The sequence below is a fragment of the Oncorhynchus nerka genome, unplaced genomic scaffold, assembly GCF_034236695.1.
Source record: "Oncorhynchus nerka isolate Pitt River unplaced genomic scaffold, Oner_Uvic_2.0 unplaced_scaffold_1403, whole genome shotgun sequence".
In the NCBI taxonomy this organism is placed as follows: Eukaryota; Metazoa; Chordata; class Actinopteri; order Salmoniformes; family Salmonidae; genus Oncorhynchus; species Oncorhynchus nerka.
The window spans coordinates 70001-96524 of record NW_027039909.1 but is presented as its reverse complement, the minus strand read 5'-3'; the positions used below and the strand labels follow the sequence as shown (position 1 = coordinate 96524).

The 26524-nt window shown below is 46.5% G+C and overlaps 1 protein-coding gene across 1 annotated transcript in view; it reads right to left on the bottom strand.

The window, feature by feature from the left end:
• Nucleotides 1-26524, bottom strand: part of LOC115127669 (isoleucine--tRNA ligase, cytoplasmic-like) — a gene marked incomplete at its 3' end in the record, with an annotated part of 75797 nt that overhangs the window by 10814 nt on the left and 38459 nt on the right. Inside the window, exons 12-14 of the mRNA XM_065015493.1 lie at nucleotides 25254-25345; nucleotides 23426-23524; nucleotides 9237-9363 (exon numbers count right to left, since the gene is read on the bottom strand). Of these exons, the coding sequence (XP_064871565.1) occupies nucleotides 9237-9363; nucleotides 23426-23524; nucleotides 25254-25345 (318 nt within the window). The remainder of the gene's footprint in view (nucleotides 1-9236; nucleotides 9364-23425; nucleotides 23525-25253; nucleotides 25346-26524) is intronic.

Here is a 26524-nt window from a genome sequence, read left to right as displayed (position 1 = left end):
GGGTAAGTCTCTAAGAGCTGTGAGTCTTTCTGGGTAAGTTTCTAAGAGCTGTGAGTCTTTCTGGGTAATTCTAAGAGCTGTGAGTCTTTCTGGGTAAGTCTCTAAGAGCTGTGAGTCTTTCTGGGTAATTCTAAGTGCTGTGAGTCTTTCTGGGTAATTCTAAGAGCTGTGAGTCTTTTTGGGTAAGTCTCTAACAACTTTCCACACCTGAATTGTACAATTATTTGCACATGATTATTTTAAAAATTCTTCAAGCTCCGTCAAGTTGGTTGTTGATCATTGCTAGAAGACATTTTTAAGTCTCGCCATAGATATTAAAACACTATTATTCCACACAGAGTGAATCCATGCAACTTATTATGTGACTTGTTAAGCCCGTGTGTACTCCTGAACTTATGTAGGCTTGCCATAACAAACGGGTTGAATACTCACTGACGCAATAGATTTCAGCTTTAAATTAAATTTGTAAAAAAAAAAAAATTCATTCTCAAATCCTAATTACGCTGACATTATGGGGGTAGTGTGTGTAATTCAGGCTAACAACCACATGTGGGGGAAAAAGTCAAGGGGGTGTGAATCATTTCTGAAGGCACTGTAAAATGGCTCAGCTCAGGTTACCATACACTACACTAGAACACTACAGTGGTACACTACAGTGGTACACTACACTGGTACACTACACTGGTACACTACACTGGTACACTACACTAGTACAGTCCACTCCATCTCTCTCCTCTCCATCCACTACACTGGTACACTCCACTCTCTCTCTCTCCTCTCCATCCACTACACTGGTACAGTCCACTCCATCTCTCTCCTCTCCATCCACTACACTAGTACAGTCCACTCCATCTCTCCTCTCCATCCACTACACTAGTACAGTCCACTCCATCTCTCTCCTCTCCATCCACTACACTGGTACACTACACTCCATCTCTGAAGGGAAGGGAAGTTTGGCTCTTTTTACTGACTCGGCTCTGACTCGTTCAGTCAAAATAATAAATCTTTAGACTAATTTTGTTAATTTGAGTCAGTAATGACTAGAGCACTCAGGACCCCCTACCGGAGCACTCAGGACCCCCTACCGGAGCACTCAGGACCCCCTACCGGAGCACTCAGGACCCCCTACCGGAGCACTCAGGACCCCCTACCGGAGCACTCAGGACCCCCTACCGGAGCACTCAGGACCCCCTACCGGAGCAGGGGGACCTCCCCCTGTGGTGGAGGGCTCTGTGGTGGTGGGCTCTATATTGGTGGTGGTGGGCTCTGTGGTGGTGGTGGGCTCTGGAGCCCGAGGAGCGTGTATTAATCCTGCTGTCTGACTCACTATCAGGTCAAACGAAGGACTGAAATGAACGAGCCACTCAGAAAAACCGATCATGACTCTCGAGTCAATAAAGAGTCGTTCAAAAAGATTGAATCGTTCACGAACATGCACTCACCGGACAGTTTGTTAGGTACACACATCTAGTGCTGGGTCAGACCGCCCCCTTTGTCCCCAGAACAGCCTGAATTATTCAGGGAATTTTACAAGGTTTTGGAAACGTTCTACAGGGTCCATGCTGACACGCTATATATGAGGCCAGAGGTCAGTGGCTGTACAGTAACACGCTATATATGAGGTCAGAGGTCATTGGCGATACAGTAACACGCTATATATGAGGTCAGAGGTCATTGGCTGTACAGTAACACGCTATATATGAGGTCAGAGGTCATTGGCTGTACAGTAACACGCTATATATGAGGTCAGAGGTCATTGGCTGTACAGTAACACGCTATATATGAGGTCAGAGGTCATTGGCTGTACAGTAACACGCTATATATGAGGTCAGAGGTCATTGGCGATACAGTAACACGCTATATATGAGGTCAGAGGTCATTGGCTGTACAGTAACATTCTATACATGAGGTCAGAGGTCAGGCTCTGTGCTTCACAGCTCTATATGGGTTTTGACTGACTGACGATCTGAACTTGAGCACTGCGCATCACAAGAAGTCCCCCCCCCCCCCCCCCTCCCCCTATCCCTCCTGCTGATTGGGCAACGTCTGCCAATGTTGTGTTGTCAGAGTGAGGGACAATGCTGTACATTAAAGACGACTCCGTGTATTTAGAAAGATGAGACGTTGAGGATTATAATAAAAACAGCTCTGACGTCATACAAGACAAAACACCCGTCAGGTGTCAGGTGACAGGTGTCAGGTGACAGGTGAACCGTTGTGTCCTCACCTTTGGCCTAAATCATTTACATCATAAATCTCCAAACTTGTCCCATTTTAATTTGTTAACAATATTTCTTATTTTATAAAAAAATGTCATTGTATCTCTATCCATATAGGTCAATTCCCACGAGTCAAGGGTTTATGAGTGTTACACACAAAAAGGTCTATTTTGAAAGGAGGTACGCAGTAGACTAGATATCAGAAAAAGTATGCCAGACATTTCAAACGTTCCCAGCGAATGAGAAAACAGTAATGGAATTGAAACGAAGAGAATGAATAAGATGTATTAAAAAGGGCAACCTTGGGGCTCATTTAGCTGGCCGCCTACAGCACCACCGTTGCCACGGTGACACGGCATTCCGTGAGGAATATTCTGTGCACAAGACAAATAAACTTTGATTTGACCGATTCCCAGCTAGCAGACAGATGGTTAAAGCTCTGGGCTAGCTAGCAGACAGATGTTTAAAGCTCTGGGCTAGCTAGCAGACAGATGTTTAAAGCTCTGGGCTAGCTAGCAGACAGATGGTTAAAGCTCTGGGCTAGCTAGCAGACAGATGTTTAAAGCTCTGAGCTAGCTAGCAGACAGATGTTTAAAGCTCTGGGCTAGCTAGCAGACAGATGATTAAAGCTCTGAGCTAGCTGGCAGACAGATGATTAAAGCTCTGAGCTAGCTGGCAGACAGATGATTAAAGCTCTGAGCTAGCTGGCAGACAGATGATTAAAGCTCTGAGCTAGCTGGCAGACAGATGATTAAAGCTCTGAGCTAGCTGGCAGACAGATGATTAAAGCTCTGAGCTAGCTGGCAGACAGATGATTAAAGCTCTGAGCTAGCTGGCAGACAGATGATTAAAGCTCTGAGCTAGCTGGCAGACAGATGATTAATAAAGCTCAAGGCTGGCAGACAGATTATTAAAGCTCTGGGCTGGCTGGAAGACAGATGGTTAATAAAGCTCAAGGCTGGCAGACAGATGATTAATAAAGCTCAAGGCTGGCAGACAGATGGTTAATAAAGCTCAAGGCTAGCTGGCAGACAGATGGTTAATAAAGCTCAAGGCTAGCTGGCAGACAGATGGTTAATAAAGCTCAAGGCTAGCAGACAGATGGTTAATAAAGCTCAAGGCTGGCAGACAGATGATTAATAAAGCTCAAGGCTGGCAGACAGATGGTTAATAAAGCTCAAGGCTAGCTGGCAGACAGATGGTTAATAAAGCTCAAGGCTAGCTGGCAGACAGATGGTTAATAAAGCTCAAGGCTAGCTGGCAGACAGATGATTAATAAAGCTCAAGGCTAGCTGGCAGACAGGTGTCTGTAATTCTGCTCCAATTCCAAACAAACTAAGGTAGTTGGCCCAAATACGAACAGTGTGTGTCGCATGACAGAGAGCTGAGGGAGAGAGAAAGTGGAGATGGGGGAGAGAGAGCTGAGAGGGAGACAAAGAGATTGAGTTCCCGGCCCCTCCATCCATCTCTCTCTCGCCTCCATCCATTTTTCTCCTCTCCATCTCTCTCCTTTTCTCTCCGCCTCCCTCCCTCCCTCTCCTGTCAGCTCCCCCTCCATCCCTCTCCTCTCTGCCTCCCTCCATCTCTCTCCTCTCCACATCCCTCAATCTCTCTCCCTCCATCTCTCTACCTGGTAGTGGACCAGTGTCAACATGACTGGAGAAGACACATGACCTGGTAGTGGACCAGTGTCAACATGACTGAGAAGACTCATGACCTGGTAGTAGCCCAGTGTCAACATGACTGAGAAGACACATGACCTGGTAGTGGACCAGTGTCAGCATGACTGAGAAGACTCATGACCTGGTAGTAGCCCAGTGTCAACATGACTGAGAAGACACATGACCTGGTAGTAGCCCAGTGTCAACATGACTGAGAAGACACATGACATGGTAGTAGACCAGTGTCAACGTGACTGAGAAGACACATGACCTGGTAGTAGACCAGTGTCAACACGACTGAGAAGACACATGACCTGGTGTGAAAGACAAAACAAAACAAGATGGGAAATATTATCGACGTTACATTACACTTTTCACTGGCTGTCCCTCAGGTTGTGGCAGGAGGACACATATGTGGCTGCTAAAAACTGCACATTTTGTCTTTTCACCCAATAAATATGAGATTTTTTCTTCATCTTTTATAGTTTCAAATTCTTTGTATTGAATTATAATTTTGGTAAATAAATATTCTCTTAGGTCTGAGTATTTGTCACAGTAATAATAGGAAATGCAGCTCTGTCTCTTCCTCTCCCCTGGAGCAGAGTGAGCACAGCCTGTCCTCTCTGGGCAGCCAGGTTTGTCTGTGACGACCGGTCTCTATAGCCAGACTGTCCTCTCTGGGCAGCCAGGTTTGTCTGTGACGACCGGTCTCTATAGCCAGACTGTCCTCTCTGGGTTTGTCTGTGACGACCGGTCTCTATAGCCAGACTGTCCTCTCCAGGTTTGTCTGTGATGACCGGTCTCTATAGTCAGACTGTCCTCTCTGGGCAGCCAGGTTGGTCTGTGATGACCGGTCTCTATAGCCAGACTGTCCTCTCTGGGCAGCCAGGTTGGTCTGTGATGACCGGTCTCTATAGTCAGACTGTCCTCTCTGGGCAGCCAGGTTGGTCTGTGATGACCGGTCTCTATAGTCAGACTGTCCTCTCTGGGCAGCCAGGTTGGTCTGTGATGACCGGTCTCTATAGCCAGACTGTCCTCTCTGGGCAGCCAGGTTGGTCTGTGATGACCGGTCTCTATAGTCAGACTGTCCTCTCTGGGCAGCCAGGTTGGTCTGTGATGACCGGTCTCTATAGCCAGACTGTCCTCTCTGGGCAGCCAGGTTGGTCTGTGATGACCGGTCTCTATAGTCAGACTGTCCTCTCTGGGCAGCCAGGTTGGTCTGTGATGACCGGTCTCTATAGCCAGACTGTCCTCTCTGGGCAGCCAGGTTTGCCTGTGATGACCGGTCTCTTTAGCCAGACTGTCCTCTCTGGGCAGCCAGGTTTGTCTGTGACGACCGGTCTCTATAGCCAGACTGTCCTCTCTGGGCAGCCAGGTTGGTCTGTGATGACCGGTCTCTATAGCCAGACTGTCCTCTCTGGGCAGCCAGGTTGGTCTGTGATGACCGGTCTCTATAGTCAGACTGTCCTCTCTGGGCAGCCAGGTTGGTCTGTGATGACCGGTCTCTATAGCCAGACTGTCCTCTCTGGGCAGCCAGGTTTGCCTGTGATGACCGGTCTCTACAGCCAGACTGTCCTCTCTGGGCAGCCAGGTTGGTCTGTGACGACCGGTCTCTTTAGCCAGACTGTCCTCTCTGGGGAGCCAGGTTTGTCTGTGACAACCGGTCTCTACAGCCAGACTGTCCTCTCTGGGCAGCCAGGTTTGTCTGTGACGACCGGTCTCTACAGCCAGACTGTCCTCTCTGGGCAGCCAGGTTTGTCTGTGACGACCGGTCTCTTTAGCCAGACTGTCCTCTCTGGGCAGCCAGGTTTGTCTGTGACGACTGGTCTCTACAGCCAGACTGTCCTCTCTGGGCAGCCAGGTTTGTCTGTGACGACCGGTCTCTTTAGCCAGACTGGGCTCACTGAGTCTGTACCTAGTCAATGTTTTCCTCAGTTTTCTATCAGTCACAGTGGTCAGATAGTCTGCCACCATGTACTGTCTGTTTAGAGCCAAATAGCATTGAAGTTTACTTAGATGTTTTCGTGGTGTCTTTCCAATAGGTGATATATTTTTGTTTTGTGATGATTTGGTTGGGCCAGATTTTCTGAGTGCTGTCCTGAGGCTCTATGGGGTTGGTTTGGGTTGGTGAACTGAGCCTCAGAACCAGCTGGCTGAGTGCTGTCCTGAGGCTCTACGGGGTTGGTTTGGGTTGGTGAACTGGGCCTCAGAACCAGCTGGCTGAGTGCTGTCCTGAGGCTCTATGAGGTTGGTTTGGGTTAGTGAACTGAGCCTCAGAACCAGCTGGCTGAGGGGACTCTTCTCTTGTTTCATCTCATGACATTGTAGAGCTGTGTGATGGAATGTTTTGGGGTCACTTGTTCTTAGATGGTTGTAAAATTTGATGTCTCTTTTTTTCTATTCGAACGAGGAAGGGGGTATTGGCCCCATTCTGCTCTACATGCGTAATTTTGAGTTTTTCCTTTGCACTTGCGATACAGTCTTGCAAAACTCTGCATGCAGTATTTCGATTGGATGTTTGTCCCATTTGGTAAATTCATTATTAGAGATTGGACCCCCATAATTCACTGCCACATAGAGCAATTGGTTCTAGAACTGATTGGAACATTTTGAGCCAGATTCTAATGTTCCTTTTTAATGGCATAGAATGCTCTTCTTGCCTTGTCTCTCAGCTCATTCACAGCCAGGTGAAAGCTACCTGTGTTGCTGATATTTAGTCCTAGATATGTGTCGTTTTTGGTGTGTTCTAATAGAACTGTGTCCAAATATAATTTATATTTGTCATCCTGATTTCCGGACCATTTTTGGAATATCATTCTATTTGTTCTTTTTAGTTTAACGGTCAGAGTCCAGGTCTGACAGAACCTGTGGTTAACGGTCAGAGCCCAGGTCTGACAGAACCTGTGGTTAACGGTCAGAGCCCAGGTCTGACAGAACCTGTGGTTAACGGTCAGAGCCCAGGTCTGACAGAACCTGTGGTTATCGGTCAGAGCCCAGGTCTGACAGAACCTGTGGTTAACGGTCAGAGCCCAGGTCTGACAGAACCTGTGGTTATCGGTCAGAGCCCAGGTCTGACAGAACCTGTGGTTAACGGTCAGAGCCCAGGTCTGACAGAACCTGTGGTTAACGGTCAGAGTCCAGGTCTGACAGAACCTGTGGTTAACGGTCAGAGCCCAGGTCTGACAGAACCTGTGGTTAACGGTCAGGGCCCAGGTCTGACAGAACCTGTGGTTAACGGTCAGAGTCCAGGTCTGACAGAACCTGTGGTTAACGGTCAGAGTCCAGGTCTGACAGAACCTGTGGTTAACGGTCAGAGTCCAGGTCTGACAGAACCTGTGGTTATCGGTCAGAGCCCAGGTCTGACAGAACCTGTGATTAACGGTCAGAGCCCAGGTCTGACAGAACCTGTGGTTAACGGTCAGAGCCCAGGTCTGACAGAACCTGTGGTTAACAGGTTTAATTTATTCCAATTCTCCCAGAAGTGGTTTTATTCTATGGATCTCTCCTCTCTGCTCCGCCTCCCTCCATCTTTCTCCTCTCCCTCCATCTCTCTCCTCCCCCTCCATCTCTCTCCTCCCCCTCCATCTCTCTCCTCCCTCCATCTCTCTCCTCTCCCTCCCTCCATCTCTCTCCTCCCCCGTCCATCTCTCTCCTCTCCCTCCCTCCAGCTCTCCTCTCTGCTCCGCCTCCCTCCATCTCTCTCCTCTCCCTCCATCTCTCTCCTCTCCTCTCCCTCCAGCTCTCTCCTCTCCTCTCCTCCATCTCTCTCCTCTCCTCCATCTCTCTCCTCTCCTCCATCTCTCTCCTCTCCCTCCATCCATCCATCTCTCTATCCTCTCCTCCATCTCTCTCCCTCCCTCTCCTCATCCTCTTCTCATCCTCCATCTCTCTCCCTCCCTCTCCTCATCCTCCATCTCTCTCCTCTCCTCCATCTCTCCATCCATCCATCTCTCTATCCCTCCATCTCTCTCTCCTCCATCTCTCTCCCTCCCTCTCCTCATCCTCCATCTCTCTCCTCTCCTCCATCTCTCCTCTCCCTCCTCTCCCTCCACCCATCCCTCCATCTCTCTCTCTCTCCTCTCCTCCATCTCTCTCCTCATCCTCTTCTCATCCTCCATCTCTCTCCTCTCCTCCATCTCTCCTCTCCCTCCATCCATCCTCTCCTCTCCCTCCATCCATCCATCTCTCCTCTCCCTCCCTCCCTCCATCTCTCCTCTCCTCTCCTCTCCCTCCATCTCTCCTCTCCTCCATCCATCCATCCATCTCTCCTCTCCTCTGCCTCCATCTCTCCTCTCCTCTGCCTCCATCTCTCCTCTCCTCTGCCTCCATCTCTCCTCTCCTCTGCCTCCATCTCTCCTCTCCTCTGCCTCCATCTCTCCTCTCCTCTGCCTCCATCTCTCCTCTCCTCTGCCTCCATCTCTCCTCTCCTCTGCCTCCATCTCTCCTCTCCTCTGCCTCCATCTCTCCTCTCCTCTGCCTCCATCTCTCCTCTCCTCTGCCTCCATCTCTCCTCTGCCTCCATCTCTCCTCTCCCTCCATCTCTCCTCTCCCTCCATCTCTCCTCTCCCCCTCCATCTCTCCTCTCCTCTCCCCTCCATCTTTCCTCACCTCTCCTCTCCCTCCCTCTCTATCCCTCCCTCTCTATCCCTCCATCTCTATCCCTCCATCTCTATCCCTCCATCTCTCTCCTCCATCTCTCTCCTCCCCTCCCTCCTCCCCTCCCTCCCTCCTCCCTCCCTCCCTCCCTCCCTCCCTCCCTCCCCCTCATCCTCTCCTCCAGCCCATCTTCCATAGACCACTGCCGCCTGGTAACAGACCCAGCTAGACTGCTATTTCTAGGAAGCAGGTCGCTCCTCCTGTTGCTCTCTCGCTGTCCTTTTTAAAAATCAGAGAGAGTTACTCATTTAATTTTTCACACAATCATATAACCCAATTCTGGCATGTAAATGAAGAGGGTGTTTCAGGCTGCAGAGAGGCGGCTAAGAACACATGATGTTATGTCTAACCAGCCATTCCCTGGTTCGATAAAGTCACGAGGTTTCAGTGGGAGACGGCCAATGAAAAACGCTAGAAAACATTTTAGGGGCAGAAGAGACTCAGAGAAGAGCAGTGAATAGTGATTTGTTCATTTATTAAATTAATTAGTCTGATGTATAATAAAAGCGAAATGTTTTGAGTCAGAGAAAAAAAAAAAAAAGAGGGTTTCTTATTTGAACAATAATAAACGGTTTGACTCTCTGTTCTACTGCTGTGAGGGTAGAGCTGGACTTCACGAACTCTATGTGTGTCAGAAAGATGGTTTAATGACCTCCTTAAAGTTACTGTGTGTGTGTGTGTGTGTGTGTGTGTGTCTGACCTCCTCAAAGTCGTCGCTGCACCAGAGGGGGATGGGCGTGCCCCAATAGCGGTTCCTGGAAACGGCCCAATCACGCGCATCCCTCAGCCAGTTACCAAAACGACGCTCCCGCACAAACTCGGGAACCCTGGGAGGAGAGGAGTGAGTCAGCGAGGGAAACAGAGAGAGAAGAGGGGAGGGTTGGAGGGAGAGAGAGGGTTGGAGGGAGAGAGAGACAGAAGGGTGGAGGAAGAGAGAGACAGAAGGGTGGAGAAAGAGAGAGACAGAAGGGTGGAGGGAGAGAGAGAGCGAGAGAGACAGAGGAGGGTGGAGGGAGGGAGAGAGAGAGACAGAGGGGTGAGGGAGGGAGAGAGAGAGACAGAGGGGTGAGGGAGGGAGAGAGAGAGACAGAGGAGGGGTGAGGGAGGGAGAGAGAGAGAGAGGAGGGGTGAGGGAGGGAGAGAGAGAGACAGAGGAGGGGTGAGGGAGGGAGAGAGAGAGACAGAGGAGGGGTGTGGGAGGGAGAGAGAGAGACAGAGGAGGGGTGAGGGAGGGAGAGAGAGAGACAGAGGAGGGTGAGGGAGGGAGAGAGAGAGACAGAGGAGGGGTGAGGGAGGGAGAGAGAGAGAGACAGAGGAGGGGTGAGGGAGGGAGAGAGAGAGACAGAGGAGGGGTGAGGGAAGAGAGAGAGACAGAGGGGTGAGGAAGAACCACTGTTAGCTTGATGGAGAATCAGATCAATGATAAACAAAACATAAGCCCCAAATGGCACCCTATTCCCTATTCAGGACCCAGACAGACGAGGTCCAGACAGACCGGGGAGACGAGGTCCAGACAGACGAGGTCCAGACAGACCGGGGAGACGAGGTCCAGACAGACAAGGTCCAGACAGACGAGGTCCAGACAGACCGGGGAGACGAGGTCTAGACAGACAAGGTCTAGAAAGACCGGGGAGACGAGGACCAGACAGACGAGGTCCAGACAGACGAGGTCCAGACAGAACGGGGAGACGAGGTCCAGACAGACGAGGTCCAGACAGACCGGGGAGACGAGGTCTAGACAGACAAGGTCTAGACAGACCGGGGAGACGAGGTCTAGACAAACCGGGGAGACGAGGTCCAGACAGACGAGGTCCAGACAGACGAGGTCTAGACAGACCGGGGAGACGAGGTCTAGACCAGGGGTGTCAAACTCATTTCGCATCGTGGGCCACATACGGCCTAGGGAGATGTCAAGTGGGCCGGACCATTAAAATTATACCATACTCTGCTACACTGCTCCACGAAATTGAAAATGTATGGAGTTGTATGAACAGTAGAATTCCATCACACAACTTTTGTTTTGAAGCTGCTGACTAACATTAAAGTGCACATTTTTTAAATCACCACAGTAAGGATTCATCTTCACAGAGCTGTATTCTTTCAATGCAAACAGTATCTAAGGCAGCATTTTAAAGGTGTTAGTCTAGTCTGGACTTGTATTTGTTCCTGAAACTTGGCATCTTTTGGCCTGTACAAGTGCATCAACACCAGGTGTCATGTCCTGACTAGCTGTCACTTTCAGAATGTCATTTAAGTGCTTGTTTGTGAGCCTTGAACGCATTTTTTGTTTTATTGATATTCATCACTGAGAAAATTTGTTCACAAAGGTAGGTTGTCCCAAACATGCACAAAATTTTAGCAGCCAGGGCTGTTAATTTGGGGTACCCTGGTAGTAGATACTGATAAAATCTGTCCAGACCTACAGAGGCAAATTTGCCCTTCAAATCTGCATCACACTGCAAATCAATTATCTCTAGCTGAATTTCGACCGGCAGATCAGAAGCTTTAACTGTGAAAGGTGAGCGAAAAACTGAAAATTCTGTCTCAAGTTCACCAAATACCTGAAAACGTTTCTCAAACTCCCGCAGTAGTCCTGCAATTTTGTCTTTGTACCGTTTCATGTCCGCATCAGGTCTGGTCACACACACATCTCTCAGACAGGGGAAATGAGCAGACCCGCCAGCAATTCGTTAATCTTATCTCTTCTCAGTTGTCCTTGCAAGCCGTCATATTTTTCGCTGTGATGAGTCTCGTAGTGGCGTCGAATATTATATTCCTTCAATACCGAAACTTGTTGCAAACACACCAAGCACAAAGGTTTTCCGTGCATCTCTGTAAATAAATAGGACGTGGTCCATTTTTCTTTGAAAATTCTACACTCCTTATCTACTTTTCTCCGTTTGGATAACGACATTTTGGCTAATGAGGGTGTAGCGGAGAGGTAGAGACCAAGGTATTAACAACGTCGTAACAAGCAGCAGATGGCGCATTGATACCGTCTGCTGTTTTCAGTCTGTCTCAGTGATGCGGCTTGTCTTCTACTCTGATGGAAAGAGTGCGCCCCTTAGCGGATAATCCATGAATTGCAGCGAATTAAAAATATTAATTCCATGTCTTTTATGCATTTTTTCCACTTTCAAATTATCCTGCGGGCCTGATCGAACCTCCTTGGGGGCCGGTTCCGGCCCGCGGGCCGTATGTTTGACACCCCTGGTCTAGACAGACGAGGTCTAGACAGACCGGGGAGACGAGGTCCAGACAGACGAGGTCCAGACAGACGAGGTCCAGACAGAAGAGGTCCAGACAGACCGGGGAGACGAGGTCTAGACAGACGAGGTCTAGACAGACGAGGTCCAGACAGACGAGGTCCAGACAGACCGAGGAGACGAGGTCTAGACAGACAAGGTCCAGACAGACGAGGACCAGACAGACGAGGTCTAGACAGACCGGGGAGACGAGGTCCAGACAGACCGGGGAGACGAGGTCCAGACAGACCGGGGAGACGAGGTCCAGACAGACGAGGTCCAGACAGACGAGGTCCAGACAGACCGGGGAGACGAGGTCCAGACAGACGAGGTCCAGACAGACCGGGGAGACGAGGTCCAGACAGACGAGGTCCAGACTGACGAGGTCCAGACAGACCGGGGAGACGAGGTCCAGACAGACAAGGTCCAGACAGACGAGGTCCAGACAGACCGGGGAGACGAGGTCTAGACAGACAAGGTCTAGAAAGACCGGGGAGACGAGGACCAGACAGACGAGGTCCAGACAGACGAGGTCCAGACAGACCGGGGAGACGAGGTCCAGACAGACGAGGTCCAGATAGACGAGGTCCAGACAGACCGGGGAGACGAGGTCCAGACAGACGAGGTCCAGACAGACGAGGTCCAGACAGACCGGGGAGACGAGGTCCAGACAGACGAGGTCCAGACAGACCGGGGAGACGAGGTCCAGACAGACGAGGTCCAGACAGACGGGGGAGACGAGGTCCAGACAGACGAGGTCCAGACAGACGAGGTCCAGACAGACCGGGGAGACGAGGTCCAGACAGACGAGGTCCAGACAGACGAGGTCCAGACAGACGAGGTCCAGACAGACGAGGTCCAGACAGACGAGGTCCAGACAGACGAGGTCCAGACAGACCGGGGAGACGAGGTCTAGACAGACCGGGGAGACGAGGTCCAGACAGACGAGGTCCAGACAGACGAGGTCCAGACAGACGAGGTCCAGAGAGACCGGGGAGACGAGGTCCAGACAGACGAGGTCCAGACAGACGAGATCCAGACAGACGAGGTCCAGACAGACCGGGGAGACGAGGACCAGACAGACGAGGACCAGACAGACGAGGACCAGACAGACCGGGGAGACGAGGTTATCCTGTATCAGAAAGAGAAAATAAAAATGTCTCTAGACAGACTGCCTTATGTAATATAACTGAACAAGTCTGTCAGCCAGGGAGGGGAAGACTCAACATAATTTCAGTGATTTAACAGAAGAGCCAGAACTGGAAAGACTACCACTGAAACTAGCAGGCAACAGCATGTCTTCATCCATCTGGCCTCTATTAGATATCTCTAGTTGGCTGAACTGGTCTGATCTGAACTGGTCTGAACTGAACTGGTCTGAACTGGTCTGAACTGAACTGGTCTGATCTGGTCTTGAACTGGTCTGATCTGAACTGGTCTGGTCTTGAACTGATCTGGTCTGATCCTCTATTAGATATCTCTAGTTGGCTGAACTGGTCTGATCTGAACTGAACTGGTCTGATCTGAACTGGTCTGATCTGAACTGGTGAGGTCATCTTTCACCTGGGGAGCAGACTGGCCTGAACTCAACCAAAAAAAAGGCCAACAGAAACGTCTGGAAATCCCATGAAGATGTTACTATGGTCTCATATCTTCTCGGTCTGTATCTTTGGGTCTCATTCCTACCATGAACGAACGGTTCATTTTACAGTAGAAAATGCCCAAAAAGAGCGATAAAGAAATGGGATGGGACTGACTCCATTTCACTGAACTACATTTGCCATGACACAAAATGGCCGACATCCTGACAAGTAACACAACTAACAATCCCCTTGTGTCCCAATCATACGCTTTTAAATCTGTGTGGGGTAGTGCACACATCAGGGAAAAAGGACTGGAGAATTGGGACCAAGGACTCATTAACACTTATGACCTAACGTAAATCTCAGTGATTAAATATAAAGTTAGTCTTTCTAATATGTAAAACAACTCAGAAAGAAACTAGCACACAGTGGCATTGACTATATCCAGCTGGCCTCTAGATCATTTTCTAAATAAACAGAGATGCATTTTTTTCTTCAAGGTTAAAAAACTTCCCCATCCAGGTATCTTCTCTCCTTTGACTTTGTGTCCCAAATGGTACCCTATTCCCTGTATAGTGCACTACTGTAAACCAGGCTCAGGTTAAACCTAGTACACTACTGTTGACCAGGCCCATGTTAAACCTAGAGCACTACTGTTGACCAGGCCCAGGTTAAACCTAGTGCACTACTGTTGACCAGGCCCATGTTAAACCTAGTGCACTACTGTTGACCAGGCCCATGTTAAACCTAGTGCACGACAGTTGACCAGGCCCATGTTAAACCTAGTGCACTACTGTTGACCAGGCCCATGTTAAACCTAGTGCACTACTGTTGACCAGGCCCATGTTAAACCTAGTGCACTACAAAGGGACTAGTGTGCCATTTGGGACAGAAGCCTTTTTTTGGGGCCAAGCCGCTCCCATCCCAGCCACAGGAGAATACATCCTTGTAAATGGCATCAGGTACCTCTAGTAGTCCAATGAGTTCATCAATTCCCATTTGTGAGAGGCATTTCTATTTAAATCAATGGAATTATTTCTGCCCACTACCACCCTCTCTAGCCATCCTAAATGGAGAATTTGCAGTGTGCTGCTGTCCTGTGCGGTCTCGTGCTGAAGGAACGGGGCTATCCAACCTCTACAGAGAGCCACGCGGCCCCAGAGCCACGCGGCCCCAGAGCCACGCGGCCCCAGAGCCACGCGGCCCCAGAGCCACACGGCCCCAGAGCCACACGGCCCCAGAGCCACACGGCCCCAGAGCCACACGGCCCCAGAGCCACACGGCCCCAGAGCTGACATTTCCCTGCAGTGTGTATAGTCCAATACAGATGTACCAAGTCTGATTCTAAAAATAACACAAATTAGCTCGGTAATAAATATATATATATTTTAACCATACATTCTGTGAAGACTTCATTTCCACCCATCAACTCCATAATAAAAGTCAGATCAAAATACAGTGCTATGAAATGTAATTTACATCAAATAGAACGTCAAATAATTAAGGGTTGAAATTAAATTAATCACCAGGACACTAGCTATAATCACCAGGACACTAGCTATAATCACCAGGACACTAGCTATAATCACCAGGACACTAGCTATAATCAACAGGACACTAGCTATAATCGACACTAGCTATAATCGACACTAGCTATAATCGACACTAGCTATAATCGACACTAGCTATAATCACCAGGACACTAGCTATAATCACCAGGACACTAGCTATAATCACCAGGACACTAGCTATAATGGACACTAGCTATAATCGACACTAGCTATAATCGACACGACACTAGCTATAATCACCAGGACACTAGCTATAATGGACACTAGCTATAATCGACACGACACTAGCTATAATCACCAGGACACTAGCTATAATCACCAGGACACTAGCTATAATCACCAGGACACTAGCTATAATCACCAGGACACTAGCTATAATCAAACACGACACTAGCTATAATCGACACTAGCTATAATCGACACAACACTAGCTATAATCAACACTAGCTATAATCAACAGGACACTAGCTATAATCAACACTAGCTATAATCAACACTAGCTATAATCAACAGGATACTAGCTATAATCAACACTAGCTATAATCACCAGGACACTAGCTATAATCACCAGGACACTAGCTATAATCACCAGGACACTAGCTATAATCAACAGGCCACTAGCTATAATCAACAGGCCACTAGCTATAATCAACAGGCCACTAGCTATAATCACCAGGACACTAGCTATAATCACCAGGACACTAGCTATAATCACCAGGACACTAGCTATAATCACCAGGACACTAGCTATAATCACCAGGACACTAGCTATAATCACCAAGACACTAGCTATAATCGACACTAGCTATAATCAACAGGACACTAGCTATAATCACCAGGACACTAGCTATAATCAACACTAGCTATAATCAACACTAGCTATAATCACCAGGACACTAGCTATAATCACCAGGACACTAGCTATAATCAACACGACACTAGCTATAATCAACACGACACTAGCTATAATCAACACGACACTAGCTATAATCAACACGACACTAGCTATAATCAACACGACACTAGCTATAATCAACACGACACTAGCTATAATCAACACGACACTAGCTATAATCAACACGACACTAGCTATAATCAACACGACACTAGCTATAATCAACACGACACTAGCTATAATCAACACTACACTAGCTATAATCAACACGACACTAGCTATAATCAACACTATCTATAATCAACACTATCTATAATCAACACTATCTATAATCAACAGGACACTAGCTATAATCAACAGGACACTAGCTATAATCACCAGGACACTAGCTATAATCACCAGGACACTAGCTATAATCACCAGGACACTAGCTATAATCACCAGGACACTAGCTATAATCACCAGGACACTAGCTATAATCACCAGGACACTAGCTATAATCACCAGGCCACTAGCTATAATCAACACTAGCTATAATCAACAGGCCACTAGCTATAATCAACACTAGCTATAATCAACACTAGCTATAATCAACACTAGCTATAATCAACACTAGCTATAATCACCAGGACACTAGCTATAATCAACACTAGCTATAATCACCAGGACACTAGCTATAATCACCAGGACACTAGCTATAATCACCAGGACACTAGCTATAATCACCAGGACACTAGCTATAATCACCAGGACACTAGCTATAATCACCAGGACACTAGCTATAATCACCAGGACACTAGCTATAATCACCAGGACACTAGCTATAATCACCAGGACACTAGCTATAATCACCAGGACACTAGCTATAATCACCAGGACACTAGCTATAATCAACACGACACTAGCTATAATCAACACGACACTAGCTATAATCAACACGACACTAGCTATAATCAACACGACACTAGCTATAATCAACACTAGCTATAATCAACACGACACTAGCTATAATCAACAGGCCACTAGCTATAATCAACACTAGCTATAATCAACACTAGCTATAATCAACACTAGCTATAATCACCAGGACACTAGCTATAATCACCAGGACACTAGCTATAATCACCAGGACACTAGCTATAATCACCAGGACACTAGCTATAATCACCAGGACACTAGCTATAATCACCAGGACACTAGCTATAATGGACACTAGCTATAATCAACAGGACACTAGCTATAATCACCAGGACACTAGCTATAATCACCAGGACACTAGCTATAATCACCAGGACACTAGCTATAATCAACACGACACTAGCTATAACCAACACGACACTAGCTATAACCAACACGACACTAGCTATAATCAACACTAGCTATAATCAACACGACACTAGCTATAATCAACACGACACTAGCTATAATCGACACTAGCTATAATCACCAGGACACTAGCTATAATCACCAGGACACTAGCTATAATCACCAGGACACTAGCTATAATCACCAGGACACTAGCTATAATCAACAGGACACTAGCTATAATCACCAGGACACTAGCTATAATCACCAGGACACTAGCTATAATCACCAGGACACTAGCTATAATCACCAGGACACTAGCTATAATCACCAGGACACTAGCTATAATCAACAGGACACTAGCTATAATCACCAGGACACTAGCTATAATCAACACTAGCTATAATCCTAGCTATAATCACCTGGACACTAGCTATAATCGACACTAGCTATAATCAACAGGACACTAGCTATAATCGACACTAGCTATAATCACCAGGACACTAGCTATAATCACCAGGACACTAGCTATAATCAACACGACACTAGCTATAATCAACACTAGCTATAATCAACACTAGCTATAATCAACACTAGCTATAATCAACACTAGCTATAATCAACACTAGCTATAATCAACACTAGCTATAATCAACACTAGCTATAATCAACACTAGCTATAATCAACACTAGCTATAATCAACACTAGCTATAATCAACACTAGCTATAATCAACACTAGCTATAATCAACACTAGCTATAATCAACACTAGCTATAATCAACACTAGCTATAATCAACACGACACTAGCTATAATCGACACTAGCTATAATCGACACTAGCTATAATCACCAGGACACTAGCTATAATCACCAGGACACTAGCTATAATCAACACTAGCTATAATCACCAGGACACTAGCTATAATCAACAGGACACTAGCTATAATCAACACTAGCTATAATCACCAGGACACTAGCTATAATCACCAGGACACTAGCTATAATCACCAGGACACTAGCTATAATCACCAGGACACTAGCTATAATCACCAGGACACTAGCTATAATCAACAGGACACTAGCTATAATCAACAGGACACCAGCTATAATCGACAGGACACTAGCTATAATCACCAGGACACTAGCTATAATCACCAGGACACTAGCTATAATCACCACGACACTAGCTATAATCAACACGACACTAGCTATAATCAACACTAGCTATAATCAACACTAGCTATAATCAACACTAGCTATAATCAACACTAGCTATAATCAACACTAGCTATAATCAACACGACACTAGCTATAATCGACACTAGCTATAATCACCAGGACACTAGCTATAATCGACACTAGCTATAATCAACAGGACACTAGCTATAATCACCACGACACTAGCTACAATCAACACTAGCTATAATCACCAGGACACTAGCTATAATCAACACTAGCTATAATCCTAGCTATAATCACCTGGACACTAGCTATAATCGACACTAGCTATAATCAACAGGACACTAGCTATAATCGACACTAGCTATAATCACCAGGACACTAGCTATAATCACCAGGACACTAGCTATAATCAACACTAGCTATAATCAACACTAGCTATAATCAACACTAGCTATAATCAACACTAGCTATAATCAACACTAGCTATAATCAACACGACACTAGCTATAATCGACACTAGCTATAATCGACACTAGCTATAATCACCAGGACACTAGCTATAATCACCAGGACACTAGCTATAATCACCAGGACACTAGCTATAATCACCAGGACACTAGCTATAATCACCAGGACACTAGCTATAATCAACACTAGCTATAATCACCAGGACACTAGCTATAATCACCAGGACACTAGCTATAATCACCAGGACACTAGCTATAATCACCAGGACACTAGCTATAATCACCAGGACACTAGCTATAATCACCAGGACACTAGCTATAATCGACAGGACACTAGCTATAATCGACAGGACACTAGCTATAATCACCAGGACACTAGCTATAATCACCAGGACACTAGCTATAATCACCACGACACTAGCTATAATCACCACGACACTAGCTATAATCACCACGACACTAGCTATAATCAACACTAGCTATAATCAACACTAGCTATAATCAACACTAGCTATAATCAACACTAGCTATAATCAACACGACACTAGCTATAATCACTAGGACACTAGCTATAATCGACACTAGCTATAATCACCAGGACACTAGCTATAATCGACACTAGCTATAATCAACAGGACACTAGCTATAATCACCACGACACTAGCTACAATCAACACTAGCTATAATCAACAGGACACTAGCTATAATCAACAGGACACTAGCTATAATCAACAGGACACTAGCTATAATCACCAGGACACTAGCTATAATCACCAGGACACTAGCTATAATCACCAGGACACTAGCTATAATCAACACTAGCTATAATCAACACTAGCTATAATCAACACTAGCTATAATCAACACTAGCTATAATCAACACTAGCTATAATCAACACTAGCTATAATCAACAGGACACTAGCTATAATCAACACTAGCTATAATCGACACTAGCTATAATCACCAGGACACTAGCTATAATCGACACTAGCTATAATCAACAGGACACTAGCTATAATCAACAGGACACTAGCTATAATCGACACTAGCTATAATCACCAGGACACTAGCTATAATCACCAGGACACTAGCTATAATCACCAGGACACTAGCTATAATCACCAGGACACTAGCTATAATCACCAGGACACTAGCTATAATCAACACGACACTAGCTATAATCGACACTAGCTATAATCGACACGACACTAGCTATAATCACCAGGACACTAGCTATAATCACCAGGACACTAGCTATAATCACCAGGACACTAGCTATAATCACCAGGACACTAGCTATAATCAAACACGACACTAGCTATAATCGACACTAGCTATAATCACCAGGACACTAGCTATAATCACCAGGACACTAGCTATAATCACCAGGACACTAGCTATAATCACCAGGACACTAGCTATAATCGACACTAGCTATAATCAACAGGACACTAGCTATAATCACCAGGACACTAGCTATAATCACCAGGACACTAGCTATAATCAACACTAGCTATAATCAACACTAGCTATAATCAACAGGACACTAGCTATAATCAACACTAGCTATAATCAACACTAGCTATAATCAACAGGACACTAGCTATAATCAACAGGACACTAGCTATAATCAACACTAGCTATAATCAACAGGACACTAGCTATAATCAACACTAGCTATAATCAACAGGACACTAGCTATAATCAACACTAGCTATAATCTACAGGACACTAGCTATAATCAACACTAGCTATAATCACCAGGACACTAGCTATAATCACCAGGACACTAGCTATAATCGACAAGAAGAGAGGCCATCTCACAAAGAACCAGAAGTATCCTCAGTACAGATCCCTGTAGCTGAGAATATCATGATGTATGGAGTGTATGTAGGTGGAGGGGTTTGGCATGACAGTGTAGATGGAGATGTAGGGGTTTGGCATGACAGGGTAGATGGAGGGGTTTGGCATATTGAGGGGTTTGGCATGACAGTGTAGATGGAGATGGAGGGGTTTGGCATGACAGTGTAGATGGAGATGGAGGGGTTTGGCATGACAGTGTAGATGGAGATGGAGGGGTTTGGCATGACAGTGTAGATGGAGATGGAGGGGTTTGGCATGACGGTGTAGATGGAGATGGAGGGGTTTGGCATGACGGTGTAGATGGAGGGGTTTGGCAAGACGGTGTAGATGGAGGGGTTTGGCATGACAGGGTAGATGGAGATGGAGGGGTTTGGCATGACAGGGTAGATGGAGATGGAGGGGTTTGGCATGACGGTGTAGATGGAGGGGTTTGGCATGACAGTGTAGATGGAGATGGAGGGGTTTGGCATGACAGTGTAGATGGAGATGGAGGGGTTTGGCATGACAGTGTAGGTGGAGATGGAGGGGTTTGGCATGACAGTGTAGGTGGAGATGGAGGGGTTTGGCATGACAGTGTAGATGGAGATGGAGGGGTTTGGCATGACAGTGGAGATGGAGGGGTTTGGCATGACAGTGGAGATGGAGGGGTTTGGCATGACAGTGTAGATGGAGATGGAGGGGTTTGGCATGACAGTGTAGATGGAGATGGAGGGGTTTGGCATGACAGTGTAGATGGAGATGGAGGGGTTTGGCATGACAGTGTAGATGGAGATGGAGGGGTTTGGCATGACAGTGGAGATGGAGATGGAGGGGTTTGGCATGACAGTGGAGATGGAGGGGTTTGGCATGACGGTGTAGATGGAGATGGAGGGGTTTGGCATGACAGTGGAGATGGAGGGGTTTGGCATGACAGTGGAGATGGAGATGGAGGCGTTTGGCATGACAGTGTAGATGGAGGGGTTTGGCATGACAGTGTAGATGTAGATGGAGGGGTTTGGCATGACAGTGTAGATGGAGATGGAGGGGTTTGGCATGACAGTGTAGATGGAGATGGAGGGGTTTGGTATGACAGTGTAGATGGGAGATGGAGGGGTTTGGCATGACAGTGTAGATGGAGGGGTTTGGCATGACAGTGGAGATGGAGGGGTTTGGCATGACAGTGTAGATGGAGATGGAGGGGTTTGGCATGACAGTGTAGATGGAGGGGTTTGGCATGACAGTGTAGATGGAGAGGTTTGGTATGACAGTGTAGATGGAGGGGTTTGGCTGCTGCGACAGAGTGCTCGATCCGGTATGCGGACCTGAGGCTCCGTACAGACGGTGTTGAGCCTCCGGAGGACAAATCAAGCTTTATTGGTTTTAAACGGTTTTCTAATGATCAATTAGCCTTTTAAAATGATAAACTTGGATTAGCTAACACACCGTGCCATTGGGCCTCTGTACGCCTAAGTAGATATTCCATTAAAAATCAGCCGTTTCCAGCTACAATAGTCATTTACAACATTAACGATGTCTACACTGTATTTCTGATCAATTTGATGTTATTTTAAATGGACAACAAAATAAGCTTTTTCAAAAACAAGGAAATGGGTAAGTGACCCCAAACGTAGTGAAAATGGGGGCGCACGGAGCTGGATTTGTCCTCCGGAGGCATCACACCGTCTGTACGGAGCCTCGGGTCTATATAGGTAGGCTATATGCAGTAGATAGCAGGTCTTAGCAGTAGGACTTGACTGTCTCTGCATGGTAATATGCAGTAGATAGCAGGTCTTAGCAGTAGGACTTGACTGTCTCTGCATGGTAATATATAGTAGATAGCAGGTCTTAGCAGTAGGACTTGACTGTCTCTGCATGGTAATATGCAGTAGATAGCAGGTCTTAGCAGTAGGACTTGACTGTCTCTGCATGGTAATATATAGTAGATAGCAGGTCTTATCAGTAGGACTTGACTGTCTCTGCATGGTAATATGCAGTAGATAGCAGGTCTTAGCAGTAGGACTTGACTGTCTCTGCATGGTAATATATAGTAGATAGCAGGTCTTAGCAGTAGGACTTGACTGTCTCTGCATGGTAATATGCAGTAGATAGCAGGTCTTAGCAGTAGGACTTGACTGTCTCTGCATGGTAATATGCAGTAGATAGCAGGTCTTAGCAGTAGGACTTGACTGTCTCTGCATGGTAATATGCAGTAGATAGCAGGTCTTAGCAGTAGGACTTGACTGTCTCTGCATGGTAATATGCAGTAGATAGCAGGTCTTAGCAGTAGGACTTGACTGTCTCTGCATGGTAATATGCAGTAGATAGCAGGTCTTACCAGTAGGACTTGAATGTACCAGTAGGACAGAAGTAATGAGGATATTGGGTCTTGTAACAGGTCGTACCAGTAGGACTTATATTAGGTCTTGTAACGGGTCGTACCAGTAGGACAGAAGTAATGAGGATATTAAGGTCTTGTAACAGGTCGTACCAGTAGGACTTATATTAGGTCTTGTAACGGGTCGTACCAGTAGGACAGAAGTAATGAGGATATTGGGTCTTGTAACGGGTCGTACCAGTAGGACAGAAGTAATGAGGATATTGGGTCTTGTAACGGGTCGTACCAGTAGGACAGAAGTAATGAGGATATTGGGTCTTGTAACGGGTCGTACCAGTAGGACAGAAGTAATGAGGATATTGGGTCTTGTAACGGGTCGTACCAGTAGGACAGAAGTAATGAGGATATTGGGTCTTGTAACGGGTCGTACCAGTAGGACAGAAGTAATGAGGATATTGTACCAGTAGCATTTGTCATTGTTTTCCAGCAGCTTCTCCACCATGTGTTCAACCCGAATAAACCAGCTGGGAACAGCCTTGTAGATCAGAGGAGTGTCAGATCTGTAGGATACAAACATATATTACACACAACCAATCAAAAGTTCGGACACACCTACTCATTCCAAACATATATTACACACAACCAATCAAAAGTTTGGACACACCTACCGTAATTGCTAGACTATTAAGCGCACCTGAATATATATATATATTTTATAAATGTACATAAATAAGCCGCATTGAAACAACCTTTGTTACACAGCCTTTAAACGAAACACGGCTTGTAACAAAAATAAATAGGCTTTAACGAAACACGGCTTGTAACAAAAATAAATAGGCCTTTAAACGAAACACGGCTTGTAACAAAAATAAATAGGCCTTTAAAACTAAACACGGCTTGTAACAAAAATAAATAGGCTTTAAAACTAAACACGGCATTATGTGATGGTGCTCAGTTTTTTTGAAAGCGGGAAAAATCCATAAATTAGCCACGTCATTGGATAAACCGCGAGGTTCAAAGCGTGGGAATAAAGTAGCGGCTTATAGTCCGGAAATTACAAGGTTTTTATTTATTTATTTTGTTTACATTGTAGAATAATAGTGAAGACATCAACACTATGAAATAACACATATGGAATCATGTCGTAACCTTAACAACAAGAAAGTGTTAAACAAATCAAAATATATTTTCTATTTGAGATTCTTCAAAGTAGCTAAAGTAGTGTCAGACGTAGAGGGTGAGGTAGAGGAGGAGGAGGAAGAGAGGAGAGGAAGAGAGAGAGGTAGTGGAGAGGAAGAGAGAGAGGAGAGGTAGAGGAGAGGAAGAGAGAGAGGTAGAGGAGAGGAAGAAGACAGAGGTAGAGGAGAGGAGGAGAGGTAGAGGAGAGGAAGAGGTAGAGGAGAGGAAGAGAGGAAGAGGTAGAGGAGAGGAAGAGGTAGAGGAGAGGAAGAGAGAGAGGTAGAGGAGAGGAAGAGAGAGAGGTAGAGGAGAGGAAGAGAGAGGTAGAGGAGAGGAAGAGAGAGAGGTAGAGGAGAGGTAGAGGAGAGGAAGAGAGAGAGGAAGAGAGGAAGAGAGGTAGAGGAGAGGAAGAGAGAGAAGAAGAGAGGAAGAGAGGAGAGGTAGAGGAGAGGAAGAGAGGAGAGGTAGAGGAGAGGAAGAGAGGAGAGGTAGAGGAGAGGAAGAGAGGAGAGGTAGAGGAGAGGAAGAGAGGAAGAGAGAGAGGAAGAGAGGAGAGGTAGAGGAGAGGAAGAGAGAGAGGTAGAGGAGAGGAAGAGAGAGAGGTAGAGGAGAGGAAGAGAGAGAGGTAGAGGAGAGGAAGAGAGAGAGGAAGAGAGAGAGGTAGAGGAGAGGTAGAGAGGAGAGGTAGAGGAGAGGAAGAGAGAGAGGTAGAGGAGAGGAAGAGAGAGAGGTAGAGGAGAGGTAGAGGAGAGGAGGAGAGGAAGAGAGAGAGGTAGAAGAGAGGAAGAGAGAGAGGTAGAGGAGAGGAAGAGAGAGGTAGAAGAGAGGAAGAGAGAGAGGTAGAGGAGAGGAAGAGAGAGGTAGAGGAGAGGAAGAGAGGAGAGGTAGAAGAGAGGAAGAGAGAGGTAGAGGAGAGGAAGAGAGGAAGAGAGAGAGGTAGAGGAGAGGAAGAGAGGTAGAGGAGGAGAGGAAGAGAGGAGAGGTAGAGGAGGAGAGGAAGAGAAGAGGGAGGGAAGATCTTCTCTTCGACCCATCTGGGAGGTCAGTGGGAAGGTCATAAGACAGACCTACTAGGAAGTGTTTTCTTGCGAGTTACTAAGGAAGACTGACCTCCAACAGAAAGGGTAGCTATGCTTGAAAGAGCCGCTGTTGACCAGACGACCGCGTTCCTTCAGCCATTTGATGATGTTCTTGTCAGCATCCTACAGGAGAGGGAAAGCCTGTGAGATTGCTGCTCGGCTGAAAACTTCATCCGACTTCCCGGGTTTATCGGAAATTAGAGTTGAGTTCCCTTCCTGATTCTGGGAATCCTCCAACCACAACAAAAAAAAAACTGGGAATTTGGGAAGTTTCTGTGATTTTGCCACCCTTATACAACAAACAGAATCACAATGACAGACCACAGTTCAGTACCAGCTGACAGAGAGATAGGAGAGACAGACATATCCCAGAATACAGTTCAGTACCAGCTGACAGAGAGATAGGAGAGGAGACAGACATATCCCAGAATACAGTTCAGTACCAGCTGACAGAGAGATATGAGAGACAGACATATCCCAGAATACAGTTCAGTACCAGCTGACAGAGAGATAGGAGAGACAGACATATCCCAGAATACAGTTCAGTACCAGCTGACAGAGAGATAGGAGAGACAGACATATCCCAGAATACAGTTCTGTACCAGCTGACAGAGAGATAGGAGAGGAGACAGACATATCCCAGAATACAGTTCTGTACCAGCTGACAGAGAGATAGGAGAGGAGACAGACATATCCCAGAATACAGTTCAGTACCAGCTGACAGAGAGATAGGAGAGGAGACAGACATATCCCAGAATACAGTTCAGTACCAGCTGACAGAGAGATAGGAGAGGAGACAGACATATCCCAGAATACAGTTCAGTACCAGCTGACAGAGAGATAGGAGAGGAGACAGTTGTTTAACTGTTCTCCTTTACACTTCATGTTAATTATAGGAAATCAAACCAGCAATTACTCTGTTAGGTAACACCATTTTTCACACTCTCTTCTACAAGGTAACATTATTTAATTCCTGTTCCTTTTTACTTTCCCTACAGCGGCTCATATACTCTCCAGGCTCGTCTTGCTTTTTACAAATTATCTTTCTAAAACAGGAGAACGGATTGATTCAGATTAATGGAAACGGGTCAGATGTTTGTGTGTGTGTCCAGTGTGTGTGTGTGTGTGTCCAGTGTGTGTGTGTGTGTGTGTCCAGTGTGTGTGTGTGTGTGTGTGTGTGTCCAGTGTGTGTGTGTCCAGTGTGTGTGTGTGTGTCCAGTGTGTGTGTGTCCAGTGTGTGTGTGTGTGTCCAGTGTGTGTGTGTGTGTGTGTGTGTGTGTCCAGTGTGTGTGTGTGTGTGTG